The 17,319-nt window shown below is 52.5% G+C and overlaps 1 protein-coding gene across 5 annotated transcripts in view; it reads right to left on the reverse strand.

The window, feature by feature from the left end:
- Positions 1-1,540: 1,540 nt before the first annotated feature.
- The window catches only part of DKK3 (dickkopf Wnt signaling pathway inhibitor 3), a 44,261-nt gene continuing 28,482 nt past the window's right edge, over positions 1,541-17,319 (reverse strand). For all 5 annotated transcript variants that reach the window (XM_074335997.2, XM_019729295.3, XM_074335998.2 and 2 more), the window contains exons 5-8: positions 6,657-6,749; positions 5,263-5,407; positions 4,216-4,372; positions 1,541-3,170 (exon numbers count right to left, since the gene is read on the reverse strand). In XM_074335997.2, coding sequence (XP_074192098.2) covers positions 2,951-3,170; positions 4,216-4,372; positions 5,263-5,407; positions 6,657-6,749 — 615 coding nt within the window. In that variant the 3' untranslated portion in view covers positions 1,541-2,950. The remainder of the gene's footprint in view (positions 3,171-4,215; positions 4,373-5,262; positions 5,408-6,656; positions 6,750-17,319) is intronic.

A 17,319-nucleotide genomic window follows, 5' to 3' on the forward strand; every position in this document is an offset into this window, starting at 1 on the left:
TCTTCCTGTATGCCTCTTTCCTTTTGCCACTCAAGGAAAACTCCTTCCCAGAGACTCTTTGGCAGTCTTTCCCTTACATTTCCTGGGCCAGAGCTTGGTCATGTGGCCATCCCAAGCTGCAGGGGGGCTGGCTTTTCCAGACTCTGCGGTGGTGTGAGAAAGGAAAGAAAAGAGAGTTGGGAATAGCTTTAAGTAGCTGAAACGACAGTGTCTACCCTGCTGCATCCCAGAGAAAGACAGGCAGTAAGGTCAAGTACCAAACTCCACCTAACGCTTACAACCACATCCCATTTAGAATTGTGAGTACAGCAGATACATCAGCCACTCTACCTGTCGATTTCAGCCGAGTATTTTGCAAAGCCTCTCATGTGCTTACATTTTTGTGGCTGTGATGACAAAGTGGAGCAAGGTAATATACCTGCCTATAAGTTCCATGAGGGAGGGAACCTGGTTTTATCTCAATATTAGGTGTCTCCCTGGCACCTAATATTGGGCCTGACATATAGTAGGTGCTCAATAAATTTTTTGATTGAAATAATTTTCAGCCTCTTCTCCAAACATTTGCTCAAATTTACCTTGCCTTCCAACCACTGTGCATTACTTACAGTTTCCCCTATATACCCTCTCTCCTTCTTGCCTTGCTCCCTCTGCCGTGGCCCGGAATGCCTTTTCCTGATCCTTCTGCCTCCTGATCAACTTCTGTCATCTTAGCCAGTTTCCCTGCTAGGTCTCCCATGCCAAGTGCTCCTTTGAGGCTGATGTAACATCTGTCCCGATATCGGATTGAGTGCATTTGTTTTGTGGGCACTGGGCTCTGTGTACCTCCCTCATTAGGCTGTGCTGCCTTCATGGCAGGGTCCCTATTTGGATTGACTTGGCACCGCAAAGCATATCACAGCACCTGGCTCTGAGCAGCTGTCAGTCAGTAGCTGTTGAGTAATAAGGATCTAGAGTGGTCCTGATGATTGGGGACACAGACTGGAGAATAGTTCTGTATTTGATGTTAATGTTATTAGTATATCCTGGGCATACTGTACTACATACTGTTTTTGTTTGCCTTCTAGCTCTATTAGTTAATCTTTTAGGGACTCCATTTTCACCTGTTAAATGAAGAAAATACTCATGGATTCAGTGAAGATTAAATGAGTTAATATAGGTAGACTGCCTGTACCCGACTGACCTTAATATATAGTAGCTCTGTTATTATAGTTCCTGAAGCTCTTACTGTGTAATGGCCCAGAACTGTGATTAAAGGACTTCCAAGAAAAGGGTCAGATGCATTCCATTTACTCTTTCAGAAGACAGTGAAAGGTTCCTGTCCAACAATGATTAACATTTCTAAAATATGTTGATGCTAAAAGAGGTGTGCTTCAGATGTCTGGAAAATTTATTTACATGAAAGAGATTTTATATATATATAATATAATATTATATATATATATATATATATGGGTCATTTCTATTTTATTTTTTCTGGCTGAAAGGGTTTTATATTTACTCAAAGTCAAAAGGAAAAAAGAAGTCCAAGAACCACAAAAGAGTAGTTTAAGTGATTTATGCTTAATTTCTAACTGCAACATATGTGTTTATACATAATTTAAAACTTAAAGAAAGCATGCTTATACAATCGTGTGCAACTTTAAAATTTAATAACTCTGGATGAATACATGATGGAAACAGTCCATGGCACCTGAAAATATCATTTGTGGGACAGCATACAGTTCAGTGCTCTCAGTTTGGATATTACAACCATATTTCATAGAGCCTTAGCTCGGTTGGATTTTCTCCACGTGGTTGATAATAGTCTACAGTTGCTGGTAAGTGATTTTGTAAATTTCATTTAGACTCCTGGCCCTACAATGACCTAAGTAAGTACTGTTTCTGGCAAGTTAACTTAGATAATATGCTCCGATCTTGTCCTTTCAAAGTTACTGCTGTAACTCACCGCCACGGCACATGCTGTCAGTATGATCTGTCTCCACTAGAATGATGGCTGCCCCCGCACTAGGAAGAACACGACGATTTCTAAGAGTAGAAGTTGACTCTTATACTGATGTATGAACTAGTTTGACCTGAATTCCAGATGTGCCTCAAAAAAGGAAAACATCTCATTCTTCCTCTTTGAATGGGGTACTTTTGGTGGCTCTGCGGCTGGTGGGGAGGATTGGGGAGAGCACGGGGCTTGGAGTCACACCTGAGTGAAATCCTGCTCTGGTCTTCACTAGCTGTGTGACTTGGGCAAGCAGCTTGACATCTTTGAGCCTCCAAGATCCTGACAGACAGGGAGAACAGTGCCCCCTTCACCAGGTTGTGGTGAGAGCATGACTCGATCGTGGGTACGTATGCAATTGTTTCCCTGGCACAAAGGTAGGGGCCGAGTAACACTGCTGAAAGGCTGAATGTATGTAACTCAGAGGCAGCAGAACATTTCACCTGCAGCAGCTGAAGGCACAGCTGACCTATGCCCATGCGAAGAAGTGCATGAAAACTTCGTCTGTTGCATCTTTGCCAGGTTTATGTTTGCAAAACAGGGCACTCTTCTTCACACATAAGAGTCAACATTTCCCCAAAACCCATCATGAGGAAATTCTGCATCCTTTTCCATCTCCTCCCCTCCAACAATTCTCGAGGCAACATAGAACAAAATGAAATGAGCCATCTGCCAACCAACAGAGGCAAAGCGGCCAATAATTTGGACCTGTTTAACAGCCCTGTTTTGCTTTAACCCCCCACACCCCACCTTTCCCCAGCACCAGCACTGTGTTGTGTGGTATACAGTCTGGGGGCGGCTAGACAAGTGTGCAGCACCTCATTTTGTTTCAAGCCAGAGGGAAAATGTTCTGGGAAGAGACCATGGAAAAAAGCCTGGTGAGCCGACACCTAGAGGACACAGCTGGGGAAATAAATTAGCTACTTCTATTGCACGTCTACCCGCAGAACAGGCCTGGGTCTAAATCTCTTCAGCCTCCAGCAGCTCAGAGGTAGCATCGGGCTCCCCAAAAGCCATTTCCACTGACAGGCTCCTCTCCAGGTTCTCCAGCTCCTGGCGCACTTCTTCAATGAAGCCACCATCTCCATACTCGTCGGGGACCTCTCGGGGTGCCAGGGTCTCTCCATCTTTGTCGTGGCTCCCGACAAAGGTTGGCTTGCACACATACACCAGGCTGTGGCTGGGGAGAGACGGGGGCTGTGGCTCAGCTGAAGGCCATGTCTCCCCATGGGGCAAAGCCAGGCTCAACGTGGGGGATCCTGGGCATGAGGCTATGCCTGAGACAAAGGCACTGCCCTTTTTCTGCTGTTGGCAGGTCTCCCGGTCTCACCTTCACGACACCTCCTCTAACATCTCTTCAGCAGAGTCTTAACTTCGTGTCAACATCTTACCTTAAAAAAGATTGCTGAGGGAGGATCACTTTGGGAAAATGTACTCAAGGGGCAGCTCCCCCAACCTCTAGCTGCAGGTCTGTCTTCCTGTGACTGAGGTCTCAGGCCCAGCATCCCAGGGACAGACGCAGGGGACACAGGGATCTGAGAATTTATAGCAACAAGGCGCCCCTCTAAGCCCCCTGCCCATCTAGGCCCTGACAGAGGGACAGGACCTAACTGCCTCATCTACTGGGCCTGTGGGGAACCCTGGCCTCATGGGTAGCCCTGGGCCTGTGGTGCAGGGCGGGGGAGTTCTGTCTGTCCAGCCACCCTGGATTCCGCCGGGAGAGAAGGCTGGGTAACGGCTGCTGAGAGGTCCAGGAAGACGTGCCCTGAGAAATGTCCACGGCGCCATCCTGATGCTTCACAGCCTCTCAGTCGCCTCTAAGCATTGGTGGTGCCCTCCACCTTGGGGGCCTACTTTCCTGGTTTCCCGCCGACCTCTCTGCCAGCTCCTTCTCAGCTTGTCCTTGGTAGTAATGGGCCTGGGCTGCCTCCTTCGCCCTCAGCTCTTCTCTTTCCATACCCTCTCCCCAGGTCACCCACTCATGAGTCTTCCACCACCATACAGATGAACCTGACCCTGTACCCCCGGCCATACCTTCTCCTGAGCCCTAGCCTTATAGGTCTGCCTGCTACTGGACTCCTCCATCTAGAATACTCAAGAACACCCCAGATTAAACCTACCCTAAGCTGAACCCACATCTCCTCCCTGCTCCTGGTCCTGAGACCCAACTGGGAGACATCTCATCCGCCCTTGGCTCATGACAAGGAGAACCGGTGGGGCCTCACCTGTGAGGCTGGCAGAGGAGGCCGCTAGCACATGGGCATCGGTCCAGAGCTCCATCAGGCTCCAGCTCCCAGGTGATGAGATCCAGGAGCCGGCTGGCGGGGTCATGGCAGAGCTCATCCTCCACAGGCAGGGGTGTGCACACCGGGAACAAGAGACCTGGAACCAGCCAGGAGTCACCCTGTGCCCCAGCATCAGGGCAGGCACAGGGGGTGGAGCAGAGAAATGGGAGGCAGCCCCCCCCCTTCCACCCTACCCAATGTGGGGGTTAGGATTGAAGAGGTGGAATGAGAGGAAATGAATGGAGGGAATGAGTGGGGAGGCTGGAGCAGTTAGGAGGACTGCCTGGAAGAGGCGAGCTTGGGCTGGGTTTTGAGGCCGATGGTCTGGAGAAATTAAGAGTGAAAGAAAGGCATTCAAGGCTGGGGCACAGTACCAACAAAGGTCTGGGAATGGACTCAGTGGGAAAGCTTGGGGCAGTGAGATTCCCAAATGGGCCAAGGAGTGGTGGAGAGAAAAGGAGAACAGGTCAGCTGGAGCTAGCCAAGGCCTTGGAAGGTGGAATGAGACTGAAGTGACACCCAGAAGCCATCCTTGAGGAAAACCGCAGGAGCAGCAGGTACCAGGAGGACGAAGGGGCTGGGAGAGGTGGCCAAGGGGAGAGTGCCTGAGCTGACCTCACCTGGGAGAGGCAATGGGAACAGAAGATGGGAGTAGAAGGGGACCATTCAGTTGACAGGAAACACCACCAGGGCCAGATGCTACCTCAGGCCTGGGGAGGGAGGTGAAATGGAATGGGGAGGGGCTGTTCTTCCTGCCTGGGCTTAAGTGTCCTGAAGGAATTTACATGTTCTAGGAATCAACAGGGAAAAGAAAAAGAGATGGTCTTCCACCCCAGGTGTCAGGCGGAGGTTGTGGCGCTGGAACACATAGTGAGTGAGCATTTGGGAGCCTGCCCAGGGGTGTGGTTGGCATAGACGGGCCCAGGAGACCCAGCCTGGAGAAGTGTGCGGAAGGGCTTGCCCTGTACCCAGAGGGAAGCCACCCACCTCTCTGGAAGGCACAGCACAGCCCAGGCTGGCAGTCCCTCTGGTTGTCACAGATGGTCCCATTGCTGCCTTTGGTGGCTGTTTTGGTGCAGTGACCCCAGACACACAGCTGGTCTCCACAGCACTCAGTGTCCCGGGTGCAGATCTGCAGAGAGGTGGGAAACACAACAGCCCGCCAGCTCACGACCTGGGAGAGCCTGTCACCACCCGCAGCCCGGAAAGCCTGAAGGTATTGCAGGTAGGTCAACCCACATCCTTCCACTGTACAGAGGAGGAAACTGAGATCCTAGGTTGGTGGGGCTTTCATGGAAGTCAAGGGGGCAGAGGTGGGAACGGGGCTGGTGAGACAGACGTGAGGGCTCAGAACACTGGAAAAATGGCACCTGGGGGGTTGCATGTATCTGGGTCTTCCTGCACAGCTTGAGATTTTGCCTTTAAAGGATGGGAGTGTGTCTTTGCTGTCTGCCCAGACTTGTGCCCTGCCTCCTTCTTATTAGGTCCCTAGGTTGGGAAGGAATGTGAAGGAACATGGCATAGGGCCCACAGAAGCAGGCAGTGTGATCCTTATAAGCTGATTACATTAAGGCCCAAGCCTGGGAAGGGGCAGATGGGCTGGCACGTGGGTGCCGTGGGCCTGGAGTCACACATGGGGAATGGCAGTTAGCAAAGTGGCTTCTTCACGGCCGTGCTCAGTGATGGCCCCCAGCAGGACAGGCCACGAGGGGCATCGGCAGCTGCCTGACCACAGATGGGGCCGGAAGGGGTAGTAAGAAACCTTCTATTTTCCAAACTTGTTACTGTGCTGTGTTCTTGTCTTAATAATAAAAACGGCCAAGAAAAGTCTATGGGCCCATATGGCTCTGTCCGAACATCTGTTGGGTGGAGGGAGAATCACTGCTACCCTTATTCATGCTTCTCTGAAAAATCTCCAACAGAAGATTTTCTGGCTACTTCTTGGCCTGACTTCTGCCTTCTCTGATTGGGAAGATTGGGAGAAAGGTGTGGGCGGTGGGCTGCAGGCCAGGAAGGTGAGAGGCTACCCATTCCCTGCCCCAGGGGCTGCAGCGGCGTCCCTGGCTGTATCTACTGGGATGGGTCTTGGGGAAGGGACAGGTGTGGGGCTTCTTCCTCTGCCCTCCCTTCCCCTCCATCATCCATGAGGCAGACAAAGGGGCCAGAAGTCGCGGGGCGGGTGGGGATGGCTTCCTGGACAGGCATCATGGAGAGGGTCTTCTGAGCGTGGACATGGTGTGGCCCCATAGGAGGTTTCCGGGAAACCCAGCTGAAAATGTGTGTGTGTGTGGGGGGGGGGGGGGCGGGCCTTGTCCTCCAGAGCCCTTTTCTGGGCTCCATGGCCCTGGTGCTACAGCCCTGGGGCCTGCGGGCACACTCACCATCTGCTGGTCCCGGCATGGCTGGCAGAGGTACTGGAAGCTGGAAAACTGGCAATAACTTCGGGGCCCGCAGTCCTCATCGATGATGCACTCCTGGGTGGGCAGAGAGCAGCTCTGTCAGGAAAAGCAGGTCAGCAAGCCCACGTGCCCTGGGAAGGGCAAAGCTCTGTTTATCCTCCAGCCTCGGCCCCATGGGCTCAGGCTGCAGGAACAGTCTCAGATACCCCTCAGTGCCCCGCAGCGCCGAGTCCTGTCCAGCTGGCTCCTTGGCATCCCACACCCCCACCACAGGCCGGCGGGGCCCCCAGCCACACCGCACGCCGGGGCTTCTGCTCTCTAGGATGCCACACCCAGTTCACACAATTGCCTCTGTGTGCAGCCTCCGCTCACACACCCAGGGTGGGGAGCAGAGACGCAGGGCCAATCTTCAGCACAGAGCAGACGGATTTAATTAAAAAGGCTAATGGGTTCCAGGCCCCGGGTGGTTGCACAGGAGGGGCCGAAGTCCAGGGCCTGCAGTGCCCTGCTGACCAAGAAGGAAGAGGGTGGCCACTGTGAGCCCATATCAGGGTCCTGGGTCTGGGGTCTGGGGCTGACAGACAAAGGCAGCTGCCAGCTTCCAAATGGGAGGAGGGAGCGGCTGGCATTGGCCCTCCAATCCAGGTGCCTTCTCATGGCTGTCAGCCCCACTTGGTTGGGGAAATGGGGGAGGCAAGGAGGGAAAGGAATGTGTCCGCTACTGAGGCCCAGAGGGGTAGGCCATGGGAGAAGCCACTGTGGCCCTGCCACAGTCACCAGTCACTGGCAGGAGCGGGACTGTGTCAGCTCAAGCCTGGGAACAGGCAGCTGCAGAAGGAAAGAAGGGCAGGAGCGAGGAGGCCATGACAAGAACCACCACTGCGGACCCCATCACGGGTCCAGTGCACGCTGGGCTCTACACTGGAAGGATTACTACCCCCATGCTGCCCACTGGAAAATGGAGGCTCAGAGAGGCCCAGGAGTCCCCCAAGATAGTATGGCTAGTTCAGAGTAAGGGGATTCTTTCCACCACTAGCCCTTTGGAGAAGGGGCTCAAGGCTCCAGATGCAGCCATCAGAGACGTGTGGATAAGAAAGACTCTTCTGAGGCAAATATTCTGGGGCCCTAGCAAACCTTCCAGAAGGTTCTAGGGGGAGGGAGGGAAGGACCTGCCTCCCCCCTCTGACCAGGGCATGCTCCATCCTGAAAGTGGGTGTGGAGTTGGACCTGGAAAGGCCTGGATGGGCAGCCCCTGGCCTACGTGGCCTAAGCTGGTCCCCACTATTCTCTGTGAAGCTGACACAGCAGTGCTAATGGATATGAACAAGTAGACTGCCAACGGGGCATTCTGGGGACCTGGTGGTCCCAGCATGTGGGTAGGTCTGGACAGGCAGCCTAGGGAATGGAGCTCTACCACTGGAAGTGGTTGGTGTCCTGTTCCAGTTCTTGGTGTCCCCTGGCCAACACTGCAGGCCCAAGAGGGTGGGCATTTGGTCCAGGCGCTGCAGGCTGGGCTTCTGCACAGCACTGCTGTTGACCCCACACTTCAGAGAGTGGATCCTGTTCTGCTCACTAAGCAAGGCTTGCCCAGCCAGGAAGACCATCAGTCCCACTGGACACCATCTTCCCACATCCCCCCTGGAGGATGATGGGAGGAGGGCAACTTGGAGGCAGTGGTAACAGTTACCGCCCTGCACCAGGCAGGCCCTGTGGGCAGCAGGGACTCCAGAAGGGACAAGGGCTCACACCCAGAATAAAGGAAAAGCAATTTCAATCTTTACTGTAACTTCTTTAAAAATGTCAAAGGAGAGCACATTGCCTGGCACTCTGCAAAATGACCTAAACTTGCTTTTCTCTGTGTTTCCTCAGATTCTGACTCGTGTCAGCCCAGCAGCCCCCTCCTTTGGCTTTGCCCCCCAATCACCCATCACCGTGGCAAGCTGGGTCCTCCCTCTCAAAAGGAGTCGGTGCTTGTCCCTGTTCCCATTCCAGCAACCCTAAAATGTCAGCAGGCCACCATTTCTGTTTCTACGTGTGAGAAAACTGAGGCTCAGAGCGGGGTGGAAGGACTGCCCACGTCAGCAGCTGAGCTGGGGGCTGGGAACTTGGTCTGTTTTACCCCATAGCTCATAACAGCCGGAGAAGTCCACTGGGCTGTAAGAAAACCACAAGACACGCCTTGTCTCAGCCACCACGCCTTCTGAGACACAGACTCGACTCGGCCAGTTCACCCAGAAGCATCCTGATATTTCTTCCCAAGCAGAATAGCAAGAGAATGGGGGAGGGGGAGGGAATACAGGTATTGAGTCTCTTCTCTGAACCCAGCCACATTTTGAAGTACTGGGATGCAAACGTGAGGATGAGAAAGTCCTTGCCCTCAAGGAATTTATAATTCAATTAAAAAAAAAGGGTAACCCAGTAGAAAAGGACATGAAGGGTATGAACAGACAACTTACAGTAACAGAAATTGCTTTGCCTCTCTACACAGAAAAAGAGGTTCAACCTCACCAATAATCAAGGAAATGCAACTTAAAAGAGCAGGATACCATGTTTTCACATACAATGAAAACAATTAAAAAGGTTGACAATACCTGTGGTCGGCAGAATACCGGCCCCCCAGAATGTCCATAGCTTATTACCTGGAACCTGTGGACGTGTCACATTACATAGCAAGGGGAGGTTAAAGTCACAGATGCAATCAAGGTTGCTAATCAGCTGACCTAACGATAAGGAGAGAATCCTGATTATCCAGGTGTCCATTGCGATCATAAGGGGCTTTGAAAATGGAAAACGGGGCAGGCAGAAGAAGAGTCCGTGTCTGAGCAATACCATGTGGAACTCCACTGGTCACGTCCACTTCCCTGGCTTTGAAGATGGACGGGGCCTACAGGCCAAGGAACAGACTCTCCCCAAAGCCTCCAAGGAGCACGGCCCTGCTGACCCTGATTTCAGTCCCGGGAGACGCCTGCCAGACTTCTGACTTACAGAACTGTAAGATTAATTTGTGTTGTTTTAAAGCTACTAAACGTATTGTAAGCTGTTGTAGCAACAATAGGAAACTAATGTAACGTGGGGACAGAGAACAGTTTCCAGGCTCTCGACCTCACGTGGAAAGGTGCGGGCTCGGGTAGTAGATGGCCATCAACTGTGATTGGATGGCCATCAGCTGTGGCTAGTTGGCCATTAGCCATTAATATAACTGCCATGGCTACGCTAGCAAGTGGGGATTGCAGTTAGCGAGGGGGTGGGGTGGTTGGCAGAGAAGCAGACAGGGGAATGCGGATCCTGTGGCTTCTGCTTCCTGTGTCTCCAACCCAGCCGCCAGCGAGACTATAGCGGTATGACTCCCTTATCCATGGCTCTGTGTTGTTCCTTTTTGGCCTCACTATATCCTGTGTTCCTGTGCGGGGAGCGGGAGTTGAGACCCCATGTGACACATGGTGCAGCGAGCAGCGTACGGTGTCGGCCAAAGCTCTCCGAAGGGCGGCAGAGCAGTTTGTGTGTGTTAGTACTCAGTCTGAGGAAGCCCAGGGGAAGCGGCACCAGGAGCAGGAAACGCAGCCTGGGAGAAACGTGACCCTTCGGTGAATTGGTGGTCCTCTGAAGCCTCCGGATGGCACGCCACCCTGTTGGCCGTGGCCGGCGTCACCTTCCTTTTGGTGACGGTCTGCTGCTGCCGTGGGCTACTAGAGTTGTGGACATCTTGCACTGAGGCCACCACCCACTCGGATACCTGGCACGGCGAGCAAGACTCCAGCCAGGTAAGAATGATGGCTGACTCTGGGCGGGGGGACATGTGGCCCCCACACAGTGTGTGGTGCCCACTAGCCACTGTTCTCAGGAGTTGGACCCCCATGAAGGGGTGGGAGGATGTGGACGGTTCTCCAACCAGCAAAGGATGGAGAAAAAGGTCGTTGCGTCCGTGTGGGCTGGGAGATGCTTGCTGGGGCAGCTCAGATGCGGGACTTGTAGTCCCAGGAGGAAACACTGGCTGAGTCCTCAGTAGAAGATGCGGGTGAGGTCAAGGTCGTCCCTCACCCCCAGGTTGGGGAGGACTTGGAGCCCTCGCCCTGAGGAGAGGGCACACATTGTGGGGCTGGTGCACAGTCCTGGCGAATGACTGTGGACTATGGGGAATTGCCTTCCATCCCTGATTTGATGACTGTTGGCTTGGGAACTTACCACCATGTAGTGGAACAGGCGGATGTTTACTTCCTGTGTCTTGACCGGCCGCTGCCGAGAATATGTGAGACCCTGGCTGTGCCCAGAAGTCTGGGTGTAGCCAGAAAGATGGGCAGTGCCCTGGGAAACCCTGGTTGTGCCCAGAAAGTAGGTGGACATCGCGGTTCACCCTTTGGGACATTACTTGAACTGAACTGGGACCTTTTCTTGTGAGCTGGGTTCCTGACACAGGGCCCGTCCCAGAAGATGCTTGTCACATAGATTGTGAGGTGAGACCCTGCAGGGCTGGAGTGTGGGGACGGAGTCCCAGAGAGCAGTTTCCAGGCCCTCAACTTCACATGGAAAGGTGCTGGCTTGGGTAGTAGATGGCCATCAGCTGTGACTAGTTGGCCATCAGCTGTAACCAGTTAGCCACTGGCCACTGATATAACTGCCGTGGCTGAGCTAGCAAGAGCGGATTGCAGTTAGCAAGTGGGATTAGTTGGCAGAGAAGCTGATGGCAGATTGCGGATTGTGTGGCTCCTGCTTCCTGTGTCTCCAACCCAGCCGCCAGCGAGAATATAGTGGTATGAACCCCCATCCATGGCTCCATTGGTGTTTCTTTTTGGCCTCGCCACATCCTGTGTTCTTATGTGGGGAGTGGGAGCTGAGACCCCGCATGACATGTAATAACCAATGTTGGTAGGAATTTGAGGCCGTGGGCATGGCCAGACACTTTGGGGGTAATTAAAATGGAACTAAATGGTTTTTTTTGGCAGGCAATTCATCAGCATTATCAAAAATTTAAATGCATATATTCTTTGACCCAGCAATTTCCCTTCCAGGTGACTATCCTCAGAAACTCTTGTTCATATGTACAAATATCTGAGTACAGGGATGTTTAAGACTACATTTTGATATTATTTCTAATCCAGGAATAATGGAAATGCCCAACAGAGGGAACTGATTAAATTACTGTAGTCATCTCACAGGGAAATACCACCAGACAGACATTAAAAAGAAGGAGGTAGAGCTTTGCTTTGTGATGTTCACATCAGTAATTAAAACAAGCAAGGGGGAGACCAGGAAATCTCACTTTTTAAAAGCAGAATGACAATATCTATGATATGTGCCTGTGACCAGCATAGCGCCCGGCACATAGCGGCACACGACAGATATATGTTGAATGGATGAAACCATTTGTACGTCACTGTGGCAAGTGGCTAGCAGGAAGCTGATCATTAGCAGTGATCTGGGAAGCAAAATACACACACATTTCATTAATTTGGCTTCTCATTTCCAAAGAATCCTGTCAACTTGAAATGTTCACCATATACTTCCTCTTCCAGATCTTTAATTAAAAAAATATCAGCTAAGAGCTTTCCAGCACCGATCCTTGTGAGACCTTGCTGTTTACAATTCTCCACCCCGAAAAGTACACATTCATCCTTAGGAATATTTTTCTTTCCCTAAACCGCCTCCTTCGCATGACAAAGCATTACCTGAAAAGCCCCAGTGAAGCAATTAATGTTTTTTCTAGGTATGGAAAGTTTTGGGGCATGGAACCTTGTCAAAGACTTCTAAAAAACTGAAATACACTAAAGCTACTGGTTTCTTTTGCTGACATGTTTTTGTTACGTATAAGAGGGCTGGTAGGTTAATTCAGGGTAACTTTCCTTCGGGAAAGCTCGGTGCTTTTGTTCTAACAATCTGCCAGCGTGTTTGCTGTGGACATGTGTTTCCAGTGGCCTCTAGAAAAGGTCTTTAAGAATTATGATCATACTGGGAACCTTGGAACTCCAAAGTATGAAGAAACCTTAGAGGCCAAAACAGCACAAACTTTGAATCCCGGTTTTGCCACTTGCCACGTGACCTATTTCACAGGGCTGCTGGGTGGCGTTAGTGCCCTATGAGTGGTGGCCGTAGCAGCAGTCGCTGCATATCTGCTCCTTCGCCCATTCAATGTCCGATTCCCCTGGGGAGCACCCCTGCCAGGGGACGAGCCTGTCAACGAAAGGCAGGTCGAAACAACAGGGGCTGATGTTTCCACCAGCAACTCTCCATCTCTGTTCCTGTTAACACCTAGAGACTTCTATTCAGAGAGTGTCACTAGTAAGTGGGCAGCAGCTTGTATGCCCATAGGAATAAAGTTCCTGGGGCAGAGTGGCCTCTCATTGTACAAAGACCCGGTTTTCCATATGGTAAGGTTGTAAGTTTTGGGTCTCTCCTGAGGACCCCTTACTAGGGACAGGTGTTAAAGACCTGGGGAACAGGTCAGGTCCCCCCACTTTAAACAGAACTGAATGGCGGGGAGGAGAGGACATGGGTGGGTGCCTCCCCACCCCACCCCACCCCACCCCACCCCACCCCACCCAGCAGAGCCAGGCCCAGAGCTGAGAAATCCAGGATTGTATTCTTTTCAATAATTGCAGTTTCTCTTACCTGTGCTCAAGGGTTTACATGTGGGCTGATGTTTTAAGGGAGCCTCAGTACCCACCTGGGAGCAGGGTGTCTGAGCAGGTGAGCTCTGAAGTAAGAGGCCTGTGAGGGGAAAGAGGCTGGGCTGTTCCCCACGTAAAGAGCTGTGGAAGTTCTGGGTTTGGGGTCCTTCTTAGACCATTAGGACTGGAAAAGGGATTGCATGCTACACTGAGGTGAAATTAAAGACACTCACCAGCACAAAAGGTAGGGTCACCTGAGTGCCACAGAGCAGCTGGGAGGAGGTGCTGTGCTGAGCACCCACCCTTCAGAGCCTGCAACAGCAACCTGTGGCACAGAGTCCTGGCACGGCAGGGCCATCAGTGCCCGCCACGTGTCACAAATTCTCCTTAATCCCCTCAACATGGGCCTTATAATCCATACGTCACAGATGTGGAAGCTGAGATTTAAGGTGAAGGACCTGCCCAGAGTCACCCAGCTTACAGGTGGAGTCGAGAGTCCAATCCCGCTGGTCTGACCCTAAAGACAGGCTCTTTCTATCTCCTATGAAGATCATTTTTCTCTCCCTTCATCGTTAACCAGTGTCCTGTTCCTCAGGGGACAGGGCCTGCCTGGGACAGGGTCCTAGGCCCCACAAATCCCCAGACATAGAAGGCAGGGCCTCAGGGCCAAGGCCACGGCCCCTGGACATCTGGATCTCAATGTCACTTATGTTCTGCCTTCAGGGACTCCTCTCTAATCCCCTTCCCTCCAGGCACTCGTTTGTCCCAGCTCCTCTGTCTCATCCTGGTGGGGAAGTCTGACAAACAGTCTAGAGGCTGGCCATCAGGACTAAAGCCATCCAGAGGATGGTGCTTTGTTGTCCCCAGAAGGGAGCTATGTTTAGAAAGCTCTGGCCAGAGGCCCCACAGCACTCTGTTCAGATGCTGGCGGGGGAGGTGGGGCTGGCGGGGAACGTGCCATAGATTTGGCAGGCTACTGGGCCTGGAAATGTCTCTGCTGCTTTGACCCTATCATGAAATAGTGGAAAATGGCAAAGGCTCTGAGGAGGCAGGAACAAAAAAGAGGGGGAGAAAACAGCACACGACCCCTGCAAGGCTGTCCTCACAACTATGAGTGGGGCGGGTGGGGATGGCTTCTCTGTGGCCCTTAGGCTGCGATGATGCTTCCCCTTTCACACTGGCCAGGGGTGGACCCTTCAGGGCTAGGCTGTTTACGGCCTCCTCTCCAGTTCCAAGAGTCAGGAAAAAAATCTTCAAGGGAAGGAGTGAGGACACATGAAACGGAGGCCAGGGGACCGCCACCAACCAAAACTTGCTGGCCCTCAGAGCTTTGCACCCTGCAGCTGAGGCAGAGAGGGCAGCAGTGAAGACTCAGAGAGCACCTACTATGTGTCTGCACTTGCTGAGGCTTTAGTCAGCTCTCTGATACTCACAGCCACCCTGTGAGGTCAGTTGCCGACTGCATATCCCTCAGCATGTGCTGGGCGACATGGTTGCCATTCACTAAAAGAATAAAGAAAGAATTAATAATTGAACAGATGAACAATTGATCGAGCTCCATTTTGCAAATAAGGAAACTGAGGTTCAGAGCCCAACATCCTCATTGGAGTTTGAAAAACTAAGATTGAAACCCAAGTCCAAAGACCTACAAGCTGAGGCTCCCCCCTTCCACTGCACCCTGTTGCCTCCAAATGACAGTTATGGGTTGAACTGTGTGCCCCAGAAAGTCACATGTTGAAGTCCTAACCCTTGGCACCTCAGTATGTAACCTTATTGGGAGACAGGGTCATTGAAGATGTATTTACTCAAGACGATGTCGCTAGGATGTAAGCCCTAATTCAGGATGCCTGGTGTCCTTATAAAATGGGGAAATTTGAACACAGAGGTAGACACACAGAAGGAAGATAAGTGAAGACAGCCATCTACAAGCCTACGAGGTAGGCCTAGCACACGTCCTCCCCTGACAGCCCTCAGAGGAACCAACCCTGCCAACACCTTGACTTCAGACTTCCAGCCCCCAGAGCTGGGAGACATACATTTCTGCTGAGTCACCCAGACTATGGTACTTTGTTACAGCAGCCATAGGAATCTAATACCACCCCTGCCCCCAACAGCCCATAGTCACAGTCCCCTGTTTTGGGTCTTCCACACACATCCAGCCCCTGCTCCTCAGCTTCCGCATCTCCTTGGGGGAGGTGACAGAGGGGAGCCCGTGGGGAGTCACTGGCACCTTCTGAAGGTTGCTGAACCCAGAAACCAGCCCAGCATTTCCTGGCTGAGCCCTTCCTCCCCCAACCAGAAAGTTCTAGGCTCTGGCACCTGAAGCCCACACTCTGGTTCCGGGGGGTTTGGGCAGAGGGTCATGTCTGGCCCCAGGCATGGGGTGGGGGTGCCTGGCCCTGAACGCCCCCAGGATGAGTGTACGACACAGGGCTGTTCTCTGAGCAGAGAGAGTCCCAGAGAAGAGCGGACTGTGGGGACCAGTCACCCTGACTTTCCCAGGACTGGGCAATTCCGGGGGTGCAGGCCTATTAGTCCCAATGCCAAGTAAGCCCTGGGCACATCTAGAGAGCGGGTCACCGTGTGAAGTGTGGTCACCCACCACCCTCCCCGGCCCTGCTGCTGCACTCACCACACTGAAGGGTCATGCCTGTGTTTCTTCCACCCCATCAAGGCTGCGTGGTGCCCAGAGGACCTGGGGTGGTTGGAGGGCGAGACTAGGGCTTTGGGACCCATGCCGGGTTTGAATATAGGTTCACTTACAAGCTGGGGGGTCTTGGGCAAATTACTGAGCCTCTCTGTGTCTCATTGTCCTTGTCTTTAAAATGAACCTCATGAAGCTGTGGCACAGATTAAAAGAGAGAATATGTGCACTCGCTTGGAACAGCCGTCCCCAGGGGTCCCCAGGAGTGAACCCCCGGGTGCACCTCTGTCTGCATGCTTAACTCACAGCAGGAGCTCAGCAGGTGTCCCTGGGAAGGCCTGAGCAACCTTCTGAGACTAAGTGGGGGCCAGTGGATCTCATCCTGCCAATGAATACCCAGGATGCCAGGTCGAGGCAGGGCTTTCTACCCATCTCCACAAAACAAGCGCCTGCTTCACCCCGAAGCCCTCTGCTAGGGGAGGAGGACAGTTGTACAGAACAACAAGGGGGCCCAAGACTGGCCATCTGACCAAGGAGGACAAGCGGCTGTGCCAGAGGCAAGGAAATGTAAACAGGATTCGATCGCCCCCAGGGGTTAGGCACCTTGGTATCCATCTGTCTTCCAAGGTGAACAGGAGAAGCCTCATTTTATAGACAAGGAAACTGAGGCAGTGAGCTGAAGTCACTGACCGAGGTCATGCATAAGAAGCAGCAGGGCCGGCACTTACGGAACACACCCAGTGCTGTCCGAGGATAAGGGAAACCCGGGAGCTGGGGACTAGGGACCCAAGCACGGGGCAGGAGGATGCATGTGAGAGAGGAGGCCTCTAGCAATGGCAGGGGAGTGGGGCTGCCAACTCTGCCTCTGCGGGAGGGCAGAATCCCCAAGGCTGGGCCCTGGCGCAAGCTTAAGGAATATGCTGAGGCAGAGCAGCAAGAAATCTCCCCTTCATTCATTCAAAATTCAAGTCAGTTTCCGGGTTCCTCAGAGTCCTTTTTTTTTTACCTTAAAACCGTGCAAATCATAGGAACCTGTAAAGTGCACATTTGTCTTGAACACAGCAGGGCACCCCCAGCCTCTCCTGGACACTGCATTGGAAACTTTCAGCCAGCTCAGGGCAAGCGGGGGCCCCAAACCTCACCACGGGTTCTGTCCTGACCCATGATGCAGAGCTTGCCCTATGGAAAAACCCAGGCAGAAGCCAAGCGCTAACGCTAGCTATTATTATCCTGATGTCTCAGTGTCTGCAAAAGCCTGTGTCTCTTGGGGCTGCTCCAGCCAATTCTTCCTTCCCCCAATCACACAGCCCACGAAAGAGGAGACTGCATCACCAGCTGGGCTGGGCACCCCGCTCCTAAATCTGTTGTGCCCAGATCATTCAGGAAATAGCCCTGGAGT

Source organism: Rhinolophus sinicus, chromosome 14 (assembly GCF_057876585.1).
Source record: "Rhinolophus sinicus isolate RSI-liver-muscle chromosome 14, RSI-T2T, whole genome shotgun sequence".
NCBI classification, from domain to species: Eukaryota; Metazoa; Chordata; class Mammalia; order Chiroptera; family Rhinolophidae; genus Rhinolophus; species Rhinolophus sinicus.